General features: G+C 38.0%; 2 protein-coding genes across 3 annotated transcripts in view; one reads left to right on the top strand and one right to left on the bottom strand.

Moving 5' to 3' along the window:
- The first annotated feature begins 2168 nt into the window (after positions 1–2168).
- cog5 (component of oligomeric golgi complex 5) overlaps positions 2169–25470 on the top strand; it is a 68226-nt gene continuing 44924 nt past the window's right edge. For both annotated transcript variants that reach the window (XM_062443547.1, XM_062443548.1), the window contains exons 1-6: positions 2169–2220; positions 2648–2787; positions 4976–5033; positions 6122–6176; positions 8180–8249; positions 12112–12232. In XM_062443547.1, the coding sequence (XP_062299531.1) occupies positions 2175–2220; positions 2648–2787; positions 4976–5033; positions 6122–6176; positions 8180–8249; positions 12112–12232 (490 nt within the window). In that variant the 5' untranslated portion in view covers positions 2169–2174. The remainder of the gene's footprint in view (positions 2221–2647; positions 2788–4975; positions 5034–6121; positions 6177–8179; positions 8250–12111; positions 12233–25470) is intronic.
- On the bottom strand, positions 17240–19301 carry LOC134004318 (G-protein coupled receptor 22-like). The gene is made up of 3 exons (XM_062443549.1): positions 19179–19301; positions 18602–18748; positions 17240–18292 (listed from the first exon to the last, which is right to left on the bottom strand). The coding sequence occupies exons 1-3, from the start codon at positions 19299–19301 to the stop codon at positions 17240–17242; spliced, it is 1323 nt and encodes a 440-aa protein (XP_062299533.1).

Here is a 25470-nt window from a genome sequence, read left to right as displayed (position 1 = left end):
CTAATCATTTGATTTCTCTAGCCATAGTCAAGTCATTCAAAGGAATTCAGGGGAAATTTCATTTCTTGGTCATGTTTATTAAGTTTCACTCAAAGGGCAATCACACCGAGACAGGTTGTGTATTAATGTTTTCTCTTCAAACCTAGTCCGACTATACCAGACCATCAAAGACCTCCGCCTACCAAGTCTTGGGATTTCTAAACACATAGTAGTTGCTTGAATGGTGGCAAGAATGGCCACCAAACCTATGCCCCTCACATTATATCAGGGCCATGGTGCACTGGAAATGATGCTCTGCCCTCATTCTCCTCCATAGTGAAATGACACTGCCCCAATATGATGGGCCACCCTAAAGACTTTGGATTGGTTCTGCAATGCAATTAAAAAACAAACAAAACAACAACTCTCATACAATCCACCCTGAGGGTTACATAGGGGGACTCCAGACTATTCAGACGCCATTGATTCACAGTAGGAGGCCTAGGCTGCATCCACTGGAATAAAATACATCTACTTGCCAAAAGTAGAAGTTTGAACAAAAGTTTTACCTGCATTTATGGCAAAGACATATTCAAAATATCCAGCAGAAACAAACCAGGTTCAACCATTATATTGCTGTTAAAAATCTTACCAAGTTCTCCTGCTACCTTTTCCCACAATTTGAATATGAGAGGACACTGCCAGATACAGTGAAAGTAAGACCCCATGCTTATTTTTACATTTAATACATAGTGAAATCCTAGGATCAATAACATTGAGGACTTAGGGTGTATGCTGTAACCTGTGAAGGATTCTATACTAACTTTCAGGTAGTCGGTTGAAAATAAAATGTTCCGTATAGACTCTAAAGCATCAGACCAATTCCTTTTCTAAAAAACCTAACTCCCAGATCCTTTGTCCTATATGTTTATGACCTTGTTGTCATTATTACATGTGTTGCCAGATTGTAATGTTCTGTAAGAACATCAACAAATTCTTATAGCACTGGTGCTGTAACAAGAAGATTGTCTGTTTGTATACATTTTAATAGGATAAATAGTCTATAGTTTTTGGTTACTTCCAAATGCATTAATCTTAACAATCATTATTGCGTATTACTTTACTTTGAAAAATGTGTCTTTCTGGTTCGCTTTGTTTCATAGTTAGCTGGCAAAAATGGGTTTATGTTTAGGACTCCTTCTGGTTGAATAATTTAGCTGTACATATCTGTTCTCTGTCTGCATTTAGCTTATCTTAAATCAAAAGGCAATTCCAAGACACAGACTAAATATGAAAGTTTATAGTTTGTCAGAATATCAGTCAGACAATAATACTATCACTGACTTTATAGAATAAGGATTTTTCTTATGACAGTGTCTATCCTAAGGTTGTAACTTTTTTGTTTTCATTATTGAGTTTGTTTTTGTTTTGCTTGATCTTTCATTGTTCAATGTTTGTGTTATGTATTATTATGCCCTGTATTTCATATTGCTTTGTTTTTTATTTGTTTTTGTGAGTATTTGTTTTATACATCTAAAGAGGTTTATCCAGATTTTTTAAAGTTACTATACCTGTAAGCTCTTTTATGCACAGCTGGGTTAGCTAAGGGGAGCTACAGCCACAGTCAAATATTTGATACATAATCAAATTGTAATAATCAATCCTCTGGTACTACAATTCATGGCTGAAGTTCTCACTACATCTTTACTTTACATGTATTAATGAACTGTCAACAACCACATTCCGTTTTTATACTGATATAGGTGTTTGTATTGTGTTTTTCTTTTTTACAGAAAGAAATGTCTTATTAAACCTGAATAAATCTACATATGCTTTTATCCCTTTTCATGTAATTCATTACATTAAATGAAATGAAAATACAAAGACGTTAGAGATTATAATTTAAGAATGTGTTAAATTAAGATACAAAAATACAAAACAAGTAAAAATAAACGAGGCATAGAGACCATTTTATTGTCACACCCACAATAAAGTGAAACTATCAAGAATAAGGACAGAAACATAAAAGGAAAGGTGGATTTCCTTGTACTTGATTCAATAATGGTTGATTAAATAAGTAAAACTAATACAGAAGCCAATGAGTGTATTCTCACATAATCCATGGTGTGTGTGGCCCTTTAAGGCCGCCTCCGCCTCCGTCACGCAGTGTAAACGTCACGTACGGAAGTATCAACATGGAGGACGGTAGAGAAGCTTCCACGAATTCACTTCTGAAAGATGGTAAAAACTGCTTTATGAACGGCGGCGAAGGGCTGCACAGCACTGTAGTGTGTTCTTCGACTGTTTTAAAACACACAATAAACTGCATGGTCAAGTTTACACATTCGTCTTACTGCGTACGTTAATATGACGTGTTTGTGTGTAGAAGTGACATGAATAGAAAACCTGTTTTAAGCACTATTTGTAACATTTCTTATAACGTTAGCTTCTCTTTTCTCATTGCTACTGTTGACATTTTTATTATAGCTTTTAAATGAAACTGGCGACTTAAATTAAGAGAATAACTGAATGGAAGTAAACAGACACAGACTGCTTGTGTTTTTAGCTGCAACACCTGAAGCTAAATCTATTAATGAGGTTAGGAATAGTATGAACCGGTCAGTGTAGATTCTGTGGACAGTTTGATGACTGGCTGCTGTGTTTGCAGAGTGTTACGTTGATTTCCTGGCAGAGGACTTCGATGTGAAGACTTACACTGCTCAGGCTATTCACCATGCTATCATCGCAGAGCAGCTGGCCAAGCTGGCGCAGGGCATCAGTCAGCTGGACAAGGAGCTGCACAGCCAAGTATGTCTTACACACACACACACACACACACACACACACACACACACACACACACACACACACACACACACACACACACACACACACACACACACACACACACACACACACACACACACACACACACACCTTAATATCAAACAGTGCATATTGGCCTTAACTGCAAATAGTCAAGTCGTTTTTTATTTTCATAGCCCAGTATTACTAATCACAGTTTGCTCTAGGGGGCTTAACACAGTCTGGACAGCGATATAACATTCTATGCCATTAGACCCTTGATTCTAATAAGGTAGAGATGGCCAAATTATTCCATTACAGTTCAGGTAGCTCCAGCCTTCTCAACCCAAAAATACTCCATTTATTTTTAAAGGACTATTTTTGCTTGAAAGAAATGACATAAATGATTAATCAATCACTGAAATAGTTGCTGATTAATTCGATTTTGAATTGATTAATTGACTAATCATTGAATTTCTCCTTACTGCTGAAAGCTTTTGCCTCTCAGAGGATCTACTGAATCTTGTTTAATAATATTATCACATTTTTTGGTCTGTTGATGTGTTGTAATCCTAACTACACTTAACTTTAATGACACTTGTTCTTTGTACTTTCCATACAACTGTCACATGGAAAACACGGTTTTGCAAAATATTTAAGAAAGTTCTGATTTCAAAAATTGTCAGTCCTGTTTCTAATGAAGAGTGTAATTGTCTTAGGTTGTCAGTTAGGTTCGTAGTTTGCCACATTGCTACATTTTGGTACCTATACCTATCTGTAATATAGTACTCCTAGAGGTGGAATGAAATATGTTGCTCAAGTGTTCTGCACTAAATTAATTAAATAAACAACTTGCAAGCAGAGGGGCAAAAACGCCACAAAGAAGAATGGCATAATAATTTAAGTACAACCACACACACACACATATAATTTCACCCAGAACAGGCATGTCCAAACTATTCCATAAAGGGCTGTGTATCTGCAAGTTTTTGTTCCAACCAAGAGTACACCATGTGACCAATCAGCTGTTTGAAGACTGAGGTCAGTTGATTAAATGAGTCAAGCCTGGTGTGCTCCTGATTGGTTCGAATGAAAACCTGCAGCCACATGAACCTTTACGGAATAGTTTGGACATCCCTGACCTAGAAGAAAGAAAACAAGGATGGAGCAAGCAAGATTTATCCCCTCTTAAGATGTAAGCAGCCTTTGAGGTATGTTTGAGTTAAAGGATATTTATTCAAATAAATATCTATTAAGTCACTGAATGAGGTAACACCATGCTGATTGAGCCTATGGCCTGCCGATGAAAGCTCTTGCAGTATTATGATTATTATGATCAGTTATTGACATGTTATCCATCACTCAGTGGTTGATCCTCCAGGTGAAGATAAGTAGACGAAGAAAGCCTTTATTGTCATTGCATATAATACAACGAAATTAGTTGCGACACAAGTGATGTATTTCTAACATGACAAAAAAAATGTAATAAGTATAAAAGTATAGAAATTAGGGAGACATAACACATCGGTCTCGCTCTCCAATTTGCTTGTGCTACCGTAATGTCACATAGCAACACTGTTTGCATATCTAGCAGTGATGTTGAGCGAGGTCCAAAATAACACCTGCAGGTACCACTTAATGCCACATGGTGCCACCAGAGAGAACAAAACGGAGATCTTCACGCTTGCCATTCATTCACTAAGTTCATTTCTATATGGTTATGTTTTTTCTATGATATATTTTAAGTACATAATTTACATTTGCTATAACTGCGTTAGCTCAGTATACTACCTATTGTATAGCTTTAGGGGAATAAAGCCCCATTTTTTAACCATGACCCGTGCCTCATGTCTGTTACTGGAGGAAGCTACAAAGAGAAATCTTCTTATTTGGGGTTGACTCACGTTCTGTGTGAGAATATGCAGAGGTACAAATTGTTTGGCTGTGTAACTACATGTAAAGAGACACAGCAGGTTGGTTATGTGGCATTAGGAAAAGCAGCTGTGATGTATGGGTGTACAAATGAAAGAAGGGACAGCAGTTGTGCACTTTTCTTATTGGTCATAGTAGACAATGTGAGGTTCCATTAGAGGAACCTGAACATAACCTGTGTGCTGCACTCCTGCAGTAGGGAGGAATCATAATAGTTTGCTGTCTTTATATATATTTATTTTGCATTTCTTTCTTCCAGGTGGTTGCCAGACATGAAGACTTACTGGCTCAGGCCACTGGGATAGAGTCTCTAGAAGGTAATTTACACTACCATTTTAACTTCAAGACCAAAATGAGCCGGAGCTTTATTGACAACAACAGTCTTCTTCTAGTATTTAAGAACTAAACCAGTTCAAGTTGAACCACTACATTATTAGCTGGAAAGAAGATTCGTTATAAAGCCACCTTTGCTTTATTACCAAACCAATCTGCCATAATGCTGGTCCCGCCTGTTCCTTTGCATAGCATTCTGGTGTAACACAAAGCCTTCAACAGGCTGAACTAGTGTTTAGCAGATCAGTTTAGCTGGCATTCGTTTTTACATAGATTTATTTTCCTTACTGGCAGCCATCAGTTCAGTTCATTTTTGACACTTATCACTTGACTGAGACAGGTCATTCATATCTAATATTGTACCATTATCATGGAATTGCAAGAAGTAGCGGTTTTTCAAAGTAGAGCTGCAACAATTTGTCAATGAATAAATTAGTTGATTGGCAGAAAAAAATGGTAATTCTTTGGGTTCAACTTGTCAAATGTGATGAATAGTGTTTTTTCCTTGTCATATATGACAGTAAATTGAATATTGTAATGTTTAATGACTGTTACTCGGAAAAAACAAGCAACATAAAGCTATAACCATACCAACAAGTGTTTCAGGTCATAACAGTGCAATATGAGAATGAACTCACACAGAACAGCATTTAGTCAGATATGTCCTGGTTGTGTGGTAATAGTACTGAAAATACAGAACGATGTTAAGTTACTGCATTGGCTTCATTATTGTTTGTTATCATAGTTGGATTTTTATTAAAAAATACATGTTGTCAGTGTAACAATGCTCAGACACCAACTGTAAAATCTCAAATGTCCCACTCTGCCATCAGCACATGAATGCATACTGGAATTATTTGATCTTTGAGCAGCATTACCAACCAATGATAATGTGCTTTTGACCAAAATCAAGCATCATGTTTGCTCAATTACCTGCAACACTAGTGATTTCTTTCAAAATTCTGCCTTTTCCAGTATTGCAGTTGTTATGTTTTACCACAAGAGGGCGCCAGCATTCCTCAAATGAAATAAGTGTCAAGCTGTACTAAAGGAAATGAATTGTTGTTTTAAGGGGTCCTGCAGATGATGCAGACAAGGATCAGTGCTCTACAGGCGGCTGTTGACAGGTAAACACAGATACAGATTACATGTTTCATTGTCAATTCACATTTACACAACCTCATTTTCTATTCTAGGCTGAGTGCAGTAAACATGGTCCTATGTGCTGTGTAATTCTATGATTGTTAAGCTGATTTGAGCTCCAAAAAGGTGTGAATGACACTGAAGTAGCTTTAAAAGAAATAAAATGTTGTGTTCAAATATGCCTCACTCTTCTCATTCATGCAGCAGCATGGGTGATACGTTTTCTGATTTTTGCTTTATCAAGAAATACTCTTGTGTTGAGTCCTTAAGTCTACCAAAACAAGAATTTAAAGCCATTTAAACATTTTTGAATTTTCCCCAGCTGGACTGTACATCCTCTGTTTCTATATGTGAAACCTCAGTGATGTGACTGATTCAGGAACAGTCTAGTTCTGAAGGTCAGGTCCCAAACATGATGCAGTAGACCTGATGAAATAAAACACAGTAGTCCATCAGTCAATCTACAGGAAAGACAAGTCAGTTTTATTTCTATCGCACAAAATAACACATCTGCCTCAAACGGCTTTAAGTCATTTATTTATTAAGCAGAAATGTCAAATATTCCTGCCACATATTCTGGTTCTAGCTTTTTAAAATATGAGGATTTGTTGCTTCTGTTTATTATTCTAAATAGTGTCTCTTTTTCACTATTTACGTTTAGTATATAAAATAATCAGTTAATAGATAAAGAAAATAATCCATAGTGCTAGATTTTACTGATCTCAAAAAGATATATAATAAGATTCATGAGAAGATTCATATTAGCTGATACAGCTGGTACAGTGATAGTGTTAGACTGGCATTAAGAACCTTTTCTTATGCTTCAAATACTGAAAGTCATTTAGTTAGTGATCATTGAAGTAATCTCCATTGATGAACCACCAAACACAACCTGGATCACTCAATAAAACATAAATTGGTTGAAAATGTATATCACTGTTCTCATCTCAACTCCCAACAACTGTATGCAAGCATATTTCCCAAAGTAGTGTCATTTTTATTCAGTCTCTTTTTGACGAACCTGTATGATTTTTCATTCATTGTTGTGATGTGTGTTAGGAGAGGTGCAGACATATTGTCACATCACAACAAGGACGAACGCTATTTTACTACTTCACCTTTATCAACCAGCAGTGGAGAACACTCGTTAGACAGACACATGTCCAGGCCTTCATTTTCACTATTCAGTATTTGTGGAGAGGAAAGCATTCAGAGGGAGGTGGAGTCAGTTAGACACTCAGCATCTGACAGAAATGGGGATGAAAAACACCAGCAAACCATGCAGGGAAAAAAGCTAAAAGAGAAAAGAAACATTATATAAAAATGAAAGCGCAACCTGCTACAACTGAAATGATAAGATATTCCTTTATCAGTCCCACCATGGAGAAATTTGAAGTATTGCAGCAGCAAAGTGGACAGTAAAAATATAAGGAACATTAATAAAAAAAAATGAAGAATAATAAACAATGAATACAAAAGCAATAAAAACAATAGTAGTAAAAAATAAAAAAAATCTAAGAAATATACTAAAATTATAGTAACATTATGTACAAGAGTAGTACTGGCTGAGTTTGACATTGTTATTGCACACATTTGAAATGAAAATAAGTAAATTACTCAATTAATAAATACAGGAAATAAAAAGGCAACAAAAAAATGTATTAAACAAAAATGTCAAAATTCACTGGTAAGAATTTACCAATGTATTCATAGCCCTGAATTCAGTGTATGGAAGAAAATAAAATATCAGCTCCACTTATTCTTTTTCTCAATTCATTATTTTTGTTATTTATCCCACAATTTTTTTTCTTCACTCACCCACCAAATAGTGTATAAACATTTGTTAAAAAAAAAAGTAGCTGTTTCTGACAGATATTGTAAATAGATTTGTAAGGTTTGGTTATTGGAAGCACCAAGTTACAGGTTGTTAAATACCTGCTGTGGGAAAGTGCTGTCTTATAATGAAACAAACTGTGTGTTTTTCCAGGATAAGGACCAAGATCGTTGATCCATACAACAAGATTGTGGCTCGGATCACACAGCTCGCCAGACTGCAGGTAACGCACTCTCCAACCGCACACTCTGTAATCATGTTTAACTTTTCTGCAGCTCTGTGTGCCTGTGGCAGCATCTAGCTCTCTACACTCAACTTATCATTTGAGACAGCAGAAGAAACACATTACAGTTCTTTGCCCGGAACATTGATTTACATTTGTTCCAAAGCTTTCCAGAACCCACAGAGATATCGACACCGTGTAGGAGAGAGGTGCAACATTTGCCTATACGTAGGCAAGATATTTGTTGTATGCAGAGCTCTGAGCTGGTGTGCGTGCAGCTCGGCGAGAACGCTGGCCTGCGCTTGTTTGTCTGCACATGCAGCCGAGGGGAAATCATGATTAAATATTGATGAAACAGCCGCTTTTAAAAAGGTCAGCGTGATTCTGAGGTCTCTCTCCCAGGCTAATGGCTCTGTGTCACTCAGATTGTGTGTGTGTGTGTGAGATATCATTCTCAATCTTGTTTCTGGTCTGACTCAAACAGCAGCTGATCAGTCACTGGGGAATCCAAATCCTCTGTCATTTCCTCCCGGTCAACAAACTATTGAGAAGATCACATATACAACTACAGCTGCCACTAATGATTATTTTTATTATCAATTAATCTGATGATAATTTTTTTGATTAGTTTAGTCATTTTTTTATTTTTTTATTTTCTGATTTACAACCAGAAGAACAACTTATAGACAGAAACATAGAAGGAAATATGCATAGAATAATAATAACTGAGCAAATAAAATATATATTAAGTGAAGACAAAACAGAAACAAAATTAAAACAACAAACAAAACAACCCTCCTTCCAAGTACAATAACACACACTCACTGGGATTACCAGCACCCAAAGCAAGCAGAAAAACATATATACATACATGTATCTCCAACGCACGCTGTTATAATTTCTTATAGTTTTAATTTCTTTAGTCCATAATGATGTCTTCTTTTGTCCAATCAACAGTCCAAAAAAGAATTGCTTACAAAAAAAACCCTACTTTTGTTGGACGATATATTGTCTCAGAAATAATCGCGATAAACAATATTATTGTCAATTGAAGATCATTTTATACCACTGATATAATGATAATATAATAGTATAATAATGTTAGGGAGGTGGGATTGGAGAGTGGGCAGACTGTCATTATGTTTGGGGACAGAGTTATTTACCTTTAATTCTTCTACAGTCTCCACTCAGGACGTACACAGTGAGGAATGGATGACACTACTTGTTGACACTACAATGTGACATGAATAGCCTCTTAGCTGCTAATGTGAAGTGTGGCAAAACTGAGGTCAAAGGTCATGTCCATGTATCATACGATAAGTCTGTATATAGACATGATGATGCTGATAATTACGTTATTGTACGATAAGTAGATAATGTTATTATTGTGACAGGCCTAGCTTCAAGTCATCACATTTGAGAAGCTTCAACCAGCAAATGTTTGTCATTTTTCCTTAAAATGACTGAAAGGACTATTCAGTTATCAAAATAGTTGGCAATTCATTTTCTGTTGATCCACTAATCCATTAATTGACTAACCGTCGCAGCAACCGTTGTAGCCTAATTCTAACCCATGTTGTAGAACTGACAGTGTGACTGGAGTGACAGCCTAACAGTTCACTTAGTTTATTGATTTGAAGTGAAAAGGAACTGCAGTCCAAGCTGATTATCAGTTTATTGACTGATTTGTAGAGGTTCTGCTACTGCAAGATAGCTCCATTTTTAAATGTCAGCAAACAGCCTTATGTTTATCCACCAAGGTATAGACATCAAATCCTCCACACCAGACCAGCATGCAAGTCTGCACCAGGCCCCGCTGTTAACGCCTTTGCAAGGATCAGTTTAATCTTAAAAACACCACAGACAACACCTGGACAGTGTGGTTTTCAGTGTGTTGGTTTGTCCACCATGTTATACAGACTGAAATATCTGTTGAAAGGATTGCTATCAAATTTTATACAGACATTTATGGTTCGTGAGCAATGAATCCCAATCACTTCGATATCCTGATTGTTTCAGCTAGTGTCACCATGATGCCACCAAATACTTCAACCACTGCTAGACGAATTGTTAAATGTAATTTTGAAAGTCGTTCCTGTTCCCATCAGGATGAATTCTAATCATTTTATTGATTCCATCCTCCATCCCTGTTTTAATATTTGGCTATATACCTGCAAAACAAATGACTTCCTATCAGTCATAGCTGTACTTTGTGTTTAGTGCTAATTATAACATGTTAACAAGCCAAACTAAGATAGTGAATATGGTTTACATTGCCATATAAGTACAACGATTAGTTGATTGATAAAAAACTAATCAACAACTACTCTGATTATCAATTGATGTTAAAAATCAAGTAAATATGAATAGTTTGTCAATTTACAAGCAAAAATTATGATGATGGGACAAACAAGACATTTGAATACATCTCTTTGAGCTGTAGGAAACTATATTTTTGATTACTTTCTGACAATTGAGTGAAATGATCAGCAGATGAATGGATGATAAAAATAATGGTTGGTTGCAGCCTGTCATTGTCATGTTGGATATAAACAGTAACCTTCAGCTCAAAGCACAGCTGTGTCTAAAGCCTCTAAGAGTCGCTAGAATGACTGTAGACTCTCAGTCTTGTTATAATCACTCACACACAGTATCACAGAGACGCGACAGGTCCTCAGCCACCCCCCCCCCCCACACACCCCCTCCCTCAAAGCTCCTCAGAGTACACTGACCTCTTTCTTCCTTGCAGGTGTTTCTACTGCACTGTGTGATCATTCTGCACCAAACCCATTGTTGTGTGTGTTTCTCTTCTTGGTTGCACTGTTAGCTATCAGGTGACTGTGTGCTGCTTTCTATCTGTATTATGTATATATAGTGTTCCACAGCAGTGAATCTGCTGCTGAAGCTACTTCATGAGAGAAATAATACTGTGATCATACAGCAGCAGTAAACACATCATCAAGAGTGTCATATCTTTTTTTCCTGTTTTGTGTGAACGTTTCCTCCCAGTAAATACTTGTACATCGCTAAAAAAAGCAGGAGTTACTCCATGGTAACTATACGAGTTGTCATAGCAACCATAATACATGGTTTTAATACATCTTTTTTTTTCTTCACCTCACTTTGAAATCAAGTATAACCAACAAACTTGATTGCCTGACTAAAAGTGTTGCATGTACAATAATGATATAAGTACAATAAGTAACATTTTCCTTTTTATATTACCCCCCCCCCCCCAACCCTAACCCCCCATGTTTTATTCATTTAACAAAATTGAAAAGGGAAAGTTATGTAACGCATAACTAAATTATACAACAGAGGTTACATTTTTCTTTTACATGTTCTGTTGGACTTTAAAGGCCACTGTCTCTTTATCCAAAGTCAGGACAAGTATATCCTATTAAAAATGGATCTTTACTGGTGAGATGTTTGGAAGGGCAAACATTAAACGACTGGTTGAGCTAGAGTGAATCTGTACATTACTCTCCCTTTGAACTGTATATAAAACATTAATATTATATTGTTATATTGTAATTCAAAGGAGTGTACTGTACATACAGTTAGCCTGGCTGATACTGGATTTTTGGGGCTGATGATGAGTAAAAAAGTTAAGATTTCGATTTCCTTCTTCCTAATTCAAGATTGTTATACACATATTAAACTCCCAGTGAAGCTTAATGTTTCAGAGCATGTGTAATGTATTTTTTACTTGGGCTCCAGTGTATATTCTCTATTTTCTCATGTCTGTTACTGGGTTTCACTCAAGCACACGTCTGCTGTGGGTCACGCTTACTTCAATACTTCGGGATATTTTAGTTGAGGTTCGGTCCATTTACCGTCTTGCCTCCTCCTGCTCTTCCAGGTGGCCTGTGACCTTCTGCGGAGGATCATTCGTATCTTGTACCTGAGCAAGAGGCTCCAGGTTCAGCTGCAGGGGGGCAGCAGGGAGATCACTAAAGCTGCCCAGAGCCTCAACGAACTAGGTAAGAACATGCACGCTTATTGGTGTCTACATCTACCAAACTGTGGAAAGCAACACTTTTAGGTGTGTACTTTTTTTCCTCCAGTGTACATCCTTACAGAACACCTTCAGCGCTGTTAATGCTTTGTCCTTCTGTTAGCTTACAAATACTATGACAGGGAGAAATTATATTTTTATATTTATTACAGAAAAAAACATTTCACCCATGTAGATTTTTAACACAATAATTAAAACCAAATTAGATAAATGTATTTAGCTACAAAAATTATCAAATTAAAGAAGAGTGTTGTTAAGAATACTGCTAAGTAACAATACTGATCAAGAGTCACACTGCATTACACACTGCTAAACTTACGGGCACGGGTGACCTATAAAACAAGTGCCAAGTCACACACACACTTGTAACTGTACACTGGATATCTCTGTGGCACAGTTTGTGGCTGTAGCAGTGCCTCCTTGTTTGGAGATGACATTGGAAAAAAGTGAGGTTTTGTCAATTAGAGATAATTTGTCGTTAGTGTGAACACAGAACAAGACGTCTGTATCAGGATCATCCCACAGCATGGATGTGTTGTGGTTTGTAGGATCACACGACAAGAAGAGAAGATCATACAGCAGCTCCAGTGACGACAGGGCTGTTGACCTTTTAAATCAGAGCAGGGGGCCTGCTGTGTCAGCTGTAGGATGCTCGGCATGCAGCTCTGGGGCGGCTGGACAGATTAAACACTATCCAGAACTTAAAGAAGACTCAAACATAAACATACAAAAAAGATAAGTAGAGCAGTCATACTCTCAACAATTTAGGAATATTTTTTGAAAAAGCAGAGCAGGTTTTGTCTCTACTAACACTGCCAGACGTGCACATGCTTTTGTATTCTGCACCTCAATTATGTAAGGCCTTGTTTGTTTGCCTTTTATAACAGTTGGCTTGAACATGAAGGCATACACAAGTCTGCAGCCAGACTTAGTTTTTCATCAATCACCCCCAGTTTTGGCCTCTGTGTATCTGGCGCCGGTCTGTGTTTAAGAGTCAGTTCAAATAAAGATGGTAGAGCTTTTCCTGTGCTCACGTGTAGAATTAGGTCTCCTGTCATTGTTTGTTGGTGCTTTTAAATAATGATATTAAACTTAATTTATAGAGCACTTCCAAGTTACCAAGAGCTTCACAAGGCAACAAAATACACAAATCATAAAATAAAAAAGAGAACAAATAACAATTAGATGAGTAAAAACCATATCTAGAATAGAACAGACAAACCATATTTAAAGGTGATAAAAGCAATTCAAGGAAAATTAAAACTCAAAATAAGGAAAGGTAGAAGAGAAATAGGAATGTAATTAAGGAGAATTTGATGACTATTTGTTTTGGCTGCCAGTAGTTTTATATTTCAAATGATTTAATTCCATTATGTGAAACCAATTGCCAGTCAGAACTATTGAAATCTCACGAACAAACTTATTTTACTCGTAAGCTCTGTGATCAACTTCTAATTACATAGTTCCATCACTGCTTTTACTAGCTTAAGTTTCACCATGCGCACCATTGCACACTAAATGTTGAGAACAAAGTGGAGAGGCGTTGGAGCACACAGTTTGCACACCCATGTGTTAACATTTTACTGCAGGGTCAGTGCACATAGCTCATAAGTGCACTTTAAACTAACAAAGTAATTTACCTAAGGCAACATACACTGAAATAATTCACCCCAAAATGAAAGTACTCACACACATATGAGTCAAAGCTCCTAGAAGTTTAAAGGACAACTATATACACTGTGAGGTTTCCCCATGTGTTCCCATGAGTAAATTAAGTGTTTTTTTTTAGCTGTGGTTCAGTCCTTCAGTTCCTGCACACATACAGTGGGTATCTTTGGCATACTTTGCCATTCCACTCTTCACTGGCCACTCATTTGCTTTTAATGGCCGGCATCCAGCCCAGCATGAAACACCTTGTGTGAGCTCGTGAGCTGGGTGCTGCTGCTGCTGGCTTTTTCAAGGGGTGGGGGGGCTCAACTACATGGACTTGTCGGCCAAGACACAGCTGAAAGCTGACGCATGCTGCTACTTCTCTTTGCTTGAAGTCATGTGCGTCAAGATTCCCGGGAAAATAATTGCAGCGGCTATTATATCTTTTAGTCATGACAGTAGAAATACAGTGTTTCCGTTACTAGTAATCAGTCAGGACTGGGCACTTGTTCGTATACGATTGGCCAACACAGTGCCCTGCTGGATGATGTCAAACTGTAGCAAAAACAGTTGAACCAGGTTTGGCTTTTATATGTTTAGTTGCCAGAGCCCTCTGCATTATGTTGCCAGACTGCCCTCAATCAAATGAATGAGAGGTCTGCATTTCTTCACGCAGAGCTGCTGTCAATTTGAACTTGGCAACAGGGTTCAATAGGCTTGAAACAAACTAGGTTGTATGAAACATTTTGAGGGGCAGGGGGGCATTTATTGGACAGTTGGTTTCAGAGAAGCCAACACGAAACAAGGGGAGAGAGAGAGAAATGACATGCAACGAAGGTCCCTTGCCAGTCTTGAACCAGGGACATTGCAGGTAAATGGCTTGCGCTGTAACCACTCAGCTATAAGGACGCTCCGGAACATGTTTAATGATAAATGTGTGTATAGCTGTTCCAAACAGCAGGGTGAAATCGTCATAAAGAAGGGCAAGATGGAATGAATCATACAAATGGCGATAACAACACATACTTTCAGTCAGTCGCTCAAAGGTCATGGTGTTGCTCATAAGACTGATCCCTCACTGTTTGATGCTCTGTCTCAACATTGAAATATGTCACATCATCAAATAAGTAATAATACCAGTGGAACTTCAAGGATATGAATATTGCCTTTTTAATGTATGATGTGATAGCCACTTTGACTGCACCCTCTGCTTTAAGCTCTGTCATAGACTTATTTTCATCGTCTTGGGTAGAAGTGTTGTGTCCTCCAACGGTTGGTTAGCTTCAAAGGACGGTGTGACCTTTTGTTGTCAGCAGAGGAAAATTGACACTGATGCACTACTTGTCACCGCCATTATTTATCTATATGCCATGATACCCTTACTTATCACAAGGCATTAAGCGTGACAGAGGGGGTTCACAAGGACAAGTGTTTTCAGCAGCCTGTGCCTGTTAAACTGTGACCACTTCTCATACCACACACACCACAAATAAACACACACAGAGGCTCGCACAAATTCCATTCGCTGCAAAGAGTCTTTAAATGGGGTCAGTGTCCTTGGTGCTCTCCAGCACAGCGACACTCTTATAGGTGATACAGTGTCAGCTCTGGTCTCCGCCGTGCCAACCGGTTGTTGTCCAACAATTCCAACAATTTCTCAAGTGGACTTTGCTGCTTTGTGTTTTGTTGTGGTTCACTCTGGGTGGGTCCTGGAATCACTTTAGTGGTTTTAAAGAGGGTCATTTGAAGAATTGTTTGATTTCAGTGGCGTTTAAATTGTTCCCAGAAGTTATCAACTCTTGAAAAAACTTATGTCAACGCGCTTTTGTTTGTTGTGGCATCCTGGATACAAAAATGGAAATTGTGATGCTTCAGCATGCAGTGATGTACTTTTTGTGAACTAAAACCCCATCCAACACTGTTAGGATGAACTGGAACACCAAGTGAGAGCGAGGTTTCTCATCCAATATGAGTGCTGGACCTCGCTAATGCTCTTGAATGTGAGCAAATCCCTGCAGTCAGGTTCCAGCTTTTGATGAAAAGCCTGAAACCAGAAAAGCGGAGGCTGTTACAGCAGCAGATTAGTGCTCACAGTTTACTTTTGGCCATATAGTGCATTCACTCAGCTCTTTGTATTATCTCTTCTTTCATCTTCCGTGGTGATGCTATAAAATAATGTTCTAATTTGTAACAGAAGGTTATTTACATAGAAACTCCATAGTACAAATTACAAAATGTACAAATCACAAAATTTCTCCATCATGCTAATGCTCTCATTCTTCCTTTGCCTGAATCTCGAAGTAGACTTCCACATAACAATAAAAATCACCTTCAAACCTCAAAAAGTCTTGTGAACTGCTAAATTAGTTTCTCAAACACATAACTTACATCGATAAAAGAAACAGGGTGTTCATCAGTATTTCTTCCCCTCATTTATCTAATTTTCATGCAGAAAAATGCAAACAGATTGTCTAAACACACTGTCGCCTTAGATTTGATAACTGATTTAAAGGTTGCGCCTCATTTCTTTACCACACAATATAAAACAGGTAGAGGTAAATTTCACGCCGATTCTTGACCCCCGGTGGACTGACGCTTTCTGTCCTTATTTCAATCCCACACAGAGAAGCAGGAGAGCAGACACCGATACATATTGTGCTTTTGGTTGTTTATTACAAACTGTGACAAACAATATCAAGGTATTCTATGACTCTACGTAGACATTTGTCTCATATTACGCTAACTGGAGAACAACACGCAGTGCTGCTTAAATACAGAGTAATGACTCAATTGTCCTTGACACCACTCCACAACATTCCACAATAAATAGCAATAAATTACCCTCTTCGTGTGCACGCAACACCTATTTTGACACTTTTTTTGTACTGAGGCAATAATTAACTGTAAATGCAATTCTTTTACTAATACACATCAGCTCATGTTAGTTAAAGCTGATGTTATGTGACGTGTACATTGAGGAAACCCCTCACCTTCATTCCTCTGATCTCAAGGAACACATCTCCTTTTCTGAGGTCATTATTTAATTATTCATCAATAAGCTGCCAAAGATTTATATAATCCTTCGTTAATGAGCGTACCTTTGTTAAACTTGATTAGACTTATAGTACATTTCCCCATCATAGTCACATTTGTTTTGTATTTTCTCCAAATATTATCCACATCTATTTGCATGAACAATACTTCATTTTCCCCTCTAAAACACCTGCTTCTGAATTTTAAACATAGTTACTTCACTCCTATGAGTGTAACCAATTACAATTTACTGCACATATTTGACATATTTACATTTTAGTTCATCTGATTACTCTGCATCCTGAGAGCATAGACATTTTTGTCTGGCTTCCGTGTCCTCGAAGGTGACCTTCTTGTTTCTCTTGGGGTCAATCCACGAATTATGGATGACCACATTGTTTGGTGTGGGGTCAGCTTCCACTACAGACACCACCCTCTTCTTCATCTTGCTCTTCAAAACCTTTTGGAATTTCTGCCGAGTGAACGCATAGAGGAGTGGATGAAAGATGGTGGTTCCATAAGCCATCACCAGGAAGCCCAGGCGGAGGCGAACAGTCAAATCGCTGGGTCCGGTGCTGAGGATGATGGTGTTGAGCACAGTTATTGGAGTCCAGCAAAGTAAGAATGTGGATATGATGAGAAGAGACATCCTGAAGACTCGTTTCTGCCTCTCCCTTCTCTCCCGATGACGCTTCACTGCTCTCCTCAGCGCAATAATGACTGACACTGATGCACGCATACCCAAAGGTGCACTCGCACCTGCCCTGACCCCTGTGCTGCTCTGTGAAGCATCAGTCGACTCCGCTTGTGTTGCAGTGCTCAGAGAGATAGTGTTTTTACTCTTTTGCTTCTTTTTAGGTAGGTTGTGCTGAAAACGTGTTCCAATGCGAATATTCAGCGCTTGAAGTATCTTGTAGTAAGTCACTAGCATTACAACAGCTGTAAAAAAGAATATAGGGATCTGTGCTAGCAGGTGATAGTACAAACCCAGCTCTGTGTAGTACTCATTTGTATGAGCCACTGTGACCACTACAGTCTGGTTCACAAGGTCCGAACCAGAACTGATGAAGAAGCCTACTTCCATGAAAGGAACAAGGAAACTGAAAAAGGACAGAGCCCAAATGGATCCCAGTAGAGCCACAGCTCGACCCATAGTAAGCACACGGTTTGCTGGCCGCACGGAGATGTCGTAACGGTCCACAGTGATGGCCAGGACGTTAGAAGCAGTAGCTACGCTTGCAAAGGAGACGCAGGCCTCATGGAAACAGCAGACCATGGCTGTGTCTGCCTCCAAAGGAAGTAGCACCACCACGGCTGTCAGTGGGATGCAGCAGACACACACCTGGAAACAGACAGGATATCAGGTCACATTTCAAATGAATTTTGGATCAGATAAAACTAGAAAATATGCTTTGTACTATCTAATATCATCATAACAATTATATCGATTGTTATCCATATGTTGATTCTAAAGAGGATTATATGATTGTGTCAATCCAAAGTTATTGTGATCCTTACTGTACACAGCGCAACTGAAATATGCTAGCAGCACTAAGAGGCATTTTTTTAATTTTAACATTGTTCAGAACCTCCTCAACTACCATGACAAATCTCTGTATGCAAAAAGAAAACAAAATGGATAATAACTCACCAACACATCCACCACATGCAGGTTCATGGTGATGATGTTGGAGACAGAGCTGATGAGGTTCTGTTTCATACAATAGAGAACCAGCACTGTGAGGTTGGAGCTCAGGCCCAGAACTATCTCCAAAAGCAGGAAGCCTGTCAGAGAAACCTACCAACAGAAAGAGCATGGTGGCAATAATACCATTTAGTATGGTATTACATTTTTAGTCATAATTCTCAATTAATTGATTGTCGTTTGTCCATAAAATGGGGGAAAAATGTCAAAACCCATGGTAATGTTCTCAAATATATTGTTTGTCTTGACCAACAGACATTCAGTTTATCATCATAGAAGACTAAAAAGAAAATATTCATGTTTGAGAAGCTGGAATCAGAGAATCTGGACTTTTTTTCTTTAAAAAATGGCTAAATGATTTTCTAATTATCAAAATAGTTGGCAACTAATCAATTAATCGTTGCAGTTGTAATATTACGTTCAGTAGATTTTTGTGGATTGATTTTACTAGCAGGGAAATATCTTGCAGGCTTGTGACACTGATGCAGTTAAAAAGCTACCTTAGAATGTAGCAATACAGTACCTGGAAGCTGATGGGGTAAATGGCCTCAGAGGAGGTCATGTCAAGGTCATAGGGATCAGCAGTGTCAAGCACAGTCATGTTGCTCATGGCGGCTGCAGAAATCAACACTGGGTATGTGTGCATTATCCTGATGGGAGGAAGAGGCCTGGCGAGCAGTTTGGACAAAAAAGGTTGTTGTTAAAAACTGAACCACGGCATATTAAATTCTACCAGAATATAATATTGTCAACCAGAGATTTGCTAAACTGTCAACCAGTGAACTTGCACCTTGCTTTTAGCTTGAGAATGTAAATGTACAATGAGGGTAAGGTTACAAGATAGTACAGCAATCACCTCTCTTGATATGCAGCTACAGAATATTTTAGTGTCTGAGTGCCTGTATTTCAAAAATACTTCATTATGGAACCTTATGTAACATTCAGCTAGCTTTTAAGGTCCTTTGCTAATTTTAACACAAGTTGAAACTGTACGGGGGGGCAAAACTCTTGGGAAAGTACATCCTTTGTTTTTTTTACAGGGTGGTGATTTGTTTTTCTGAGAAAAATCAGGAATACAGAAGACTAATTGCATAACAAAACTTGTGACTAAAGAGGGCCGTCCCTCTCAAAATTCAATAATGCAGCTGGTCGATGCTTGCATATTTGCTTCAGTTTGGTACATAAGATACAGTAAATAGGGGTTGACTGACTATCAGCCTGGCCAACTATTGGATCCGATATTCAGCACTTTAACAATAATGGGAATCGTTTATTTAAAAACAATTTGATTATAGATATGTGTTACTTTGGCTCTGATGCAGCCACCTCTCTCTGTAGTCACCACTCTGTGGTCTCAGGTAATGTCCTGCCCACAGCACTATCACATTATGAGTAATAGCGGATCTGTGTCTCGTAAGTGAGGCAGCAGATATTGTTGATGTTCCAATAAGCCTCACAATCCTCTACAACCGAAGTTTTAAAAACACCACAATCTTATGATCTATTTCTGTGAAGACAAGCATGCCCAGTCTACCAGGCACACCCCTGAATATGACTGAATAATGTACTTTGCTGCAGTGATGTAACGTAAAATAATGTTGAGTCTTGTAACATTAGAACTGACTTTTAACATGAACATCAACAAAGTTGATTTGTTGATCCATAATTCAGTCACCTAACTAGCACAATAATTGATGGTTTAAAATGTTATTTCTTACATGTCACATACCAGGGTCATGCTCTCAGTCTTAACACATGACTACTATAAAGCTTACTACAGTGTGTCCTGAAGCTGTCTCTGACTCTGTTTCTTGTAACTGCTAGAGGGGTACAGGATTGTTGTTAGAGATGTCAGACATAATGGAGCTACATCTAAGGCCTGTGTTAATCCACACATGGACTGTTTAGATTGTGTACAGTTGTCAGAGTTGAATAGTCACTTCTGTTTATTGTACATATTCAGCTATAGTCATCATGATTAATGAAGTAGCCTAGTTTTGAATCCCTGCTATCACATATTGTTAATGTGAAGTTGGAATAAGGTTTCAGATTCTCTACTTTAGTAAAAGTCTCAATACCATAATGTTAAATACTTCATTATAAGTAAAAGTCCTGAATTTTAAAGTCCTACTTAAGTAAAAGTACAGAAGCATTACCAACTAAATGTACTTAAGGTATTTAAGAAAAAATTGTAATGTGGCTGATATACTTTATTCATTTAACAAAGTGCATTATTAATACTGATAAGTTGAATCATAAGCAGCACTTTATTGTTGCAGTTGCTCGAGGTGGAGTTAGTTTGAACTGCTTTGTGAGGGTCATGAGATAAATCTGAGGGGTATTAAGAAGAGTTTTACCTCTTTGGACTTTAAGCAGTTAGTCATTTGAAGCCATGTGAGCTGAAATATCTCCTTGGTGGAACTGCAAACATCCCAAAGACATCTGAAACATGACAAAGACAAACAAATACACACTGATTTTTTGTAAGGGGCCAAAAGCCAAAAAGTTTGGGACCACTGTTTTAATCTTTAACAATGTATTATTAATTTATTTTATATAAAAGTTCAATCTAAAAGGTAACTAGTAACTAAAGCTGTCAGATAAATGTAGTGGAGTCATGTACAGTACTTGAGTGAATGTACCAGCTAAAGGCTTTCCAAAGCTGTTTTGCCATCATGAATTAATCATGAATCATAATTGGGTATTAAAATACTGAGATTTTCATTATTACTGCAAATGTATATTTGTTCTTAACATTATTGGTCTCCTTGATTACTAATAATGTTATAGCAAAAAGTAGACAAGTCCAGTATGCTTCAACCAAAGTGCTTTTCGAATTGTCGAACAGTGTCAAAACCCCCCTCCCCCCATGCTTTTCTGACATGTAACTGGTTGACAAGCACACCAGCTTGATGCAACGATTGGCCATGTGCGTGGAAGTGAGGAAATAAAAAGCATCTGAACTTCTTCCACTTGATTTCTTTTGTCACTTTTTTGTGTGTAAAACTGAGGGAAACAATATTTCGTCTCTCAGAAAAGACTGTCCAAATTCTTCATTGTTGAACAATTATTGCATCTTTACATTTCTATAATGACAGACTTTTGACCTGCCTGCTAGGGAGACTGTTTAGAAAAGCTAAAAATATGTTTGCCTTGGGACGCATATGAAAAACACACTGATAGTCCTAGTACACACCAGTCAAAGTTACTGGAGTTCATCTTTGTTTACATCACTGTCTTCAAAGCCTCATAGGGTGATGAGTTAAAAGAATCTTTCCAGCAACCAAGTTATTGTTTGCTGAGCCTAAACAACCCAAATGCAAGAATACAAGAATATAAGGCATTGATTCCCCTATGGTTTGGACCAAAGAAAACTGAGTGCAGGTGTGATAGAAATCTTAAGCTCACCGCTCCCTCCCAACAGTATCCTCTCCAGCTCATCAGCAATCGAAGTGGCCACAAGGAACTTGCTGGAGCACGTCAAACAATCCCAACATATTCTGACTTGACAAGATCAATCTTCAGTTCATCCACTTGATTTGCCGCATTCTTTCGAACATCGAAATGTGACAGACAATGAGAAGTCTCCCATGAGCATTGGGGATACTGGCTCCACTCAGGCGAAGGGAGAAGTCTCTTTGTCAAACGCAGAAAGCAACACACACCCGCCCCACTTTGGGGGGCATGTGGTTTGCAACATCAGTACGACGCACAGAGATCAATGCTTTCTTTCATGCAAAGCTCTGTCTCATCATTGTCTCTTGTGCTTGGACTGTTGCCTCCAGTGTCATCTCCGCCTGAAAATGATGCTAGTGCCAGAACAATATTCCTCTCTGCACTACTCTCCACTTTTCAGGTATTGTCCGTCATTCACACTTGTCTCTTGATCTCTTAGGGAATGGTGAAGGTCCAAATATGGTCTATTCATATTCCAGAGAACAGACGAGGGGAAATGGTTGAAATGACAGAATGAGGGGAGGTTCCAAGAGGAAGAGAAAACAAGCTTGGGTGTTTTTTCCTCTGGACTGGACTCAGTTAACCCCTTAACATCCCTGTAACCAAAAGGTCATACCACACAATCACCAGTATCCCTTGACTCTGGGACATTCACAGCCTTTTTACTCCCACTTTATCCTTGACCAAGTGCGAGAGAAGAATTGATTGAAGCAGAGAATGATGTCATGTCCCTTCATCGTCATGACCTTCCCTTGCTTTCCTTCTCCCATCATATTTCATCTTTGATCCTGCAGAGAAAAGGATGGAATATTTCAGAGAAAAAGGGTAAAAGAAAGAGTGTCACATTGAAATCAGATCGTTTCTCCCTGGCCTGCATGTTGCATCACATAACTTCCACCTAATTTCAACTCATTTATCATCCCCTGACAGATAGCTTGCTCTTTCTGTGCTAATTGGACGCCTGCGTCTGTGAGTGTTTGCGCTCATGTTTGTGTGTGTGCCGAATGTGTTTAATCAGGCTTTTGATGCGTTGCCTTTGTCTTTGATGGTTCTCATCATGTGTTACTCAGCAAATGAGCGCTGAAAACTGTGAACTGGTTCTCGGCAAGAGGGGTTAGTGGGTCTTAATTCATAAAATGATATGCTGATGGACTCGCAGAACAGCAAGACAGTTCAGGACTCAGCTGGTTCGTCCATAGATTCTATTTTTGGTAATGATTGAAAATATGTCCATGGAACAGAGTGTCAAACTGTCAAGTCTTTATTTATTGAGTCTAAGATATCTTTTGAAATACTGGCCAGATTTATAGCCATGTTTACTTATTATGTGATCACACAGTTCTTCATTTAGATCAAGATTTGTCCAATTTTATGACTATTTTATCAGGGGAATGTGGCTGCATGTGTATAGAAAACATTTAAAATGGGAGAACATTGGGTTTTGTAAAATGAAAAAACATGAAAACAATATAAATGATATACAGTATATTGTCTTTTTTTTTACAGTACATATTGTATTGTAGATATGGCTTGCACATGCATACTTACACTTAACAGTTAAAGCAGTTAAATGGTGAATTTGTTTTCTTGTACCATGGCTGTCTTCTACGTTTAAATTAAACACTACGACAAACCACTTGCTCAAGTAAGCAGGCGTATTTTGTAGCAAAACAAGCTCACATGCTCTAAGTTGTAATAAACTGTACCATTGCCATGGACAACACTAAATTGTGTGTTGGCTAGAGGATGTACTTGATTTCCAAAGGACTGCACAGTTCTGACGTAGCAAACTTGTCAGCTTTCTAAATCAATACTTGCTGGGTTCAGCACTTTTTAGGTGATGGCTTCTCCTACTTTTATTAATGTTTATTGGAAAGTTGACAAAGATACTGACAGCAAAAAATGTCTATCTAAAGAAGACCATGTTGTCCCCGAATATGAATAAACAACACCTACATTTTAATTACTGGCAAGGGAGCATTGTGAAAATGGGATAATGTATTCGGACCTGTGCAATTATTGCAGGGGTTATTTATTTTAGAAGATGCAGACTGGAGAGGGAGAGGGATGTGATATGGAACAGAAGTCTGGCTGAAAGTGAACCGGCGATGTGATGGCCATATGGCACACAGCCTGACTATTTGGCACCCTGCATGGATCTCCTTGTATCTGGTTGTAGTGGACTATACCTCATATGACTTGTTTTCTGTATTGGAAAAAATGCCCATTTTCCCAAATATCATATTAAAACATGTAATCCAACTTGGAAAATTAGGTATAGTTTAAAATGTTTCAAGTTTCAAATTACTGAAATGAGACAATGTAGACCATTTAAAATATCATGATCATCATGATTTGTTTTAATTATCATGAAATATACCAAAAATATTTACTGCATTTGTCATAAGTGTGGTCCAAGATGTGAGGGTTACAGCTAGAATCCATGATGTTTTAAACCATTAAATGATATACCCATCAGTGAGGTATAATAATACCCAGTTTCTCAGATTGTCTTGAACTGCACTTAAAGTATATATTTTTCCTAGGTCTGTCAAATCAGCAAGGAAACTAATTAGTCTTTTAATCCATTAGCCAGTCAACAGAAAATTAATCGGCAACAGTTTTAGAAACATTTAACTGTCATTTATCAAGAAACATTCAATGGTTTCATCTTCTCAAATATAAGGGATTTGGCTCTGTTATATATGGTGTGAATGAAATATATCTGTATTTAGACTGATTGACAAAAAGCAGCTTAAAATTGTCATCCTGGGCTACTGAAACACAATAGGGACTTTTCAGTATGTCCTGACCTTAACAATTGATCAGTTAAATTGACAGAATAATGTGCGATAATGAGGTAATGGTTAGTCGGAGCCCTTGTAGGTCCCTTAACAAAGGAGCAAGTGCTCTCAGCTTTTACTTTCATGTTTTTACGACAGGTTCTTGCTCTAATATTGACTTAAAGTTAATACCTTTCTACCTCTCTTGCAGTTTACAGTTTTGCTAATCATCTTTTTACGGTGCATAATTGCTGCTGTATACATTATTATTTTTTGCTCTATGGCTTAAGTGCAATCCTCTTTTTTTTTTGGTCAAACTCATCATTTCTTATAGCTGTATTTTCTGTTGTATGGAATATCTGTCCTCTAGTTGACCTCACTCTAAGGGCGAATTCGAACAAGTCTTCAGGTTGATTGGTTCTGTGTTGTACAAGCTTTCCTACAACTTGGCTTATGTCTTAGCTTGTAAAAACCCATGTTCCTTTCTGTTTGACAGCCACTCGTTTAGGCAAATTATTCTCCATTTATAATAATGACTGCTTAAAAAAATCCTGACTCACAGGCTCAACAACGTAT

The sequence above is a fragment of the Scomber scombrus genome, chromosome 22, assembly GCF_963691925.1.
Source record: "Scomber scombrus chromosome 22, fScoSco1.1, whole genome shotgun sequence".
Taxonomy (NCBI): domain Eukaryota; kingdom Metazoa; phylum Chordata; class Actinopteri; order Scombriformes; family Scombridae; genus Scomber; species Scomber scombrus.
Note: the sequence above shows the minus strand (reverse complement) of the source record. Positions and strands in the feature narration are given on the sequence as shown.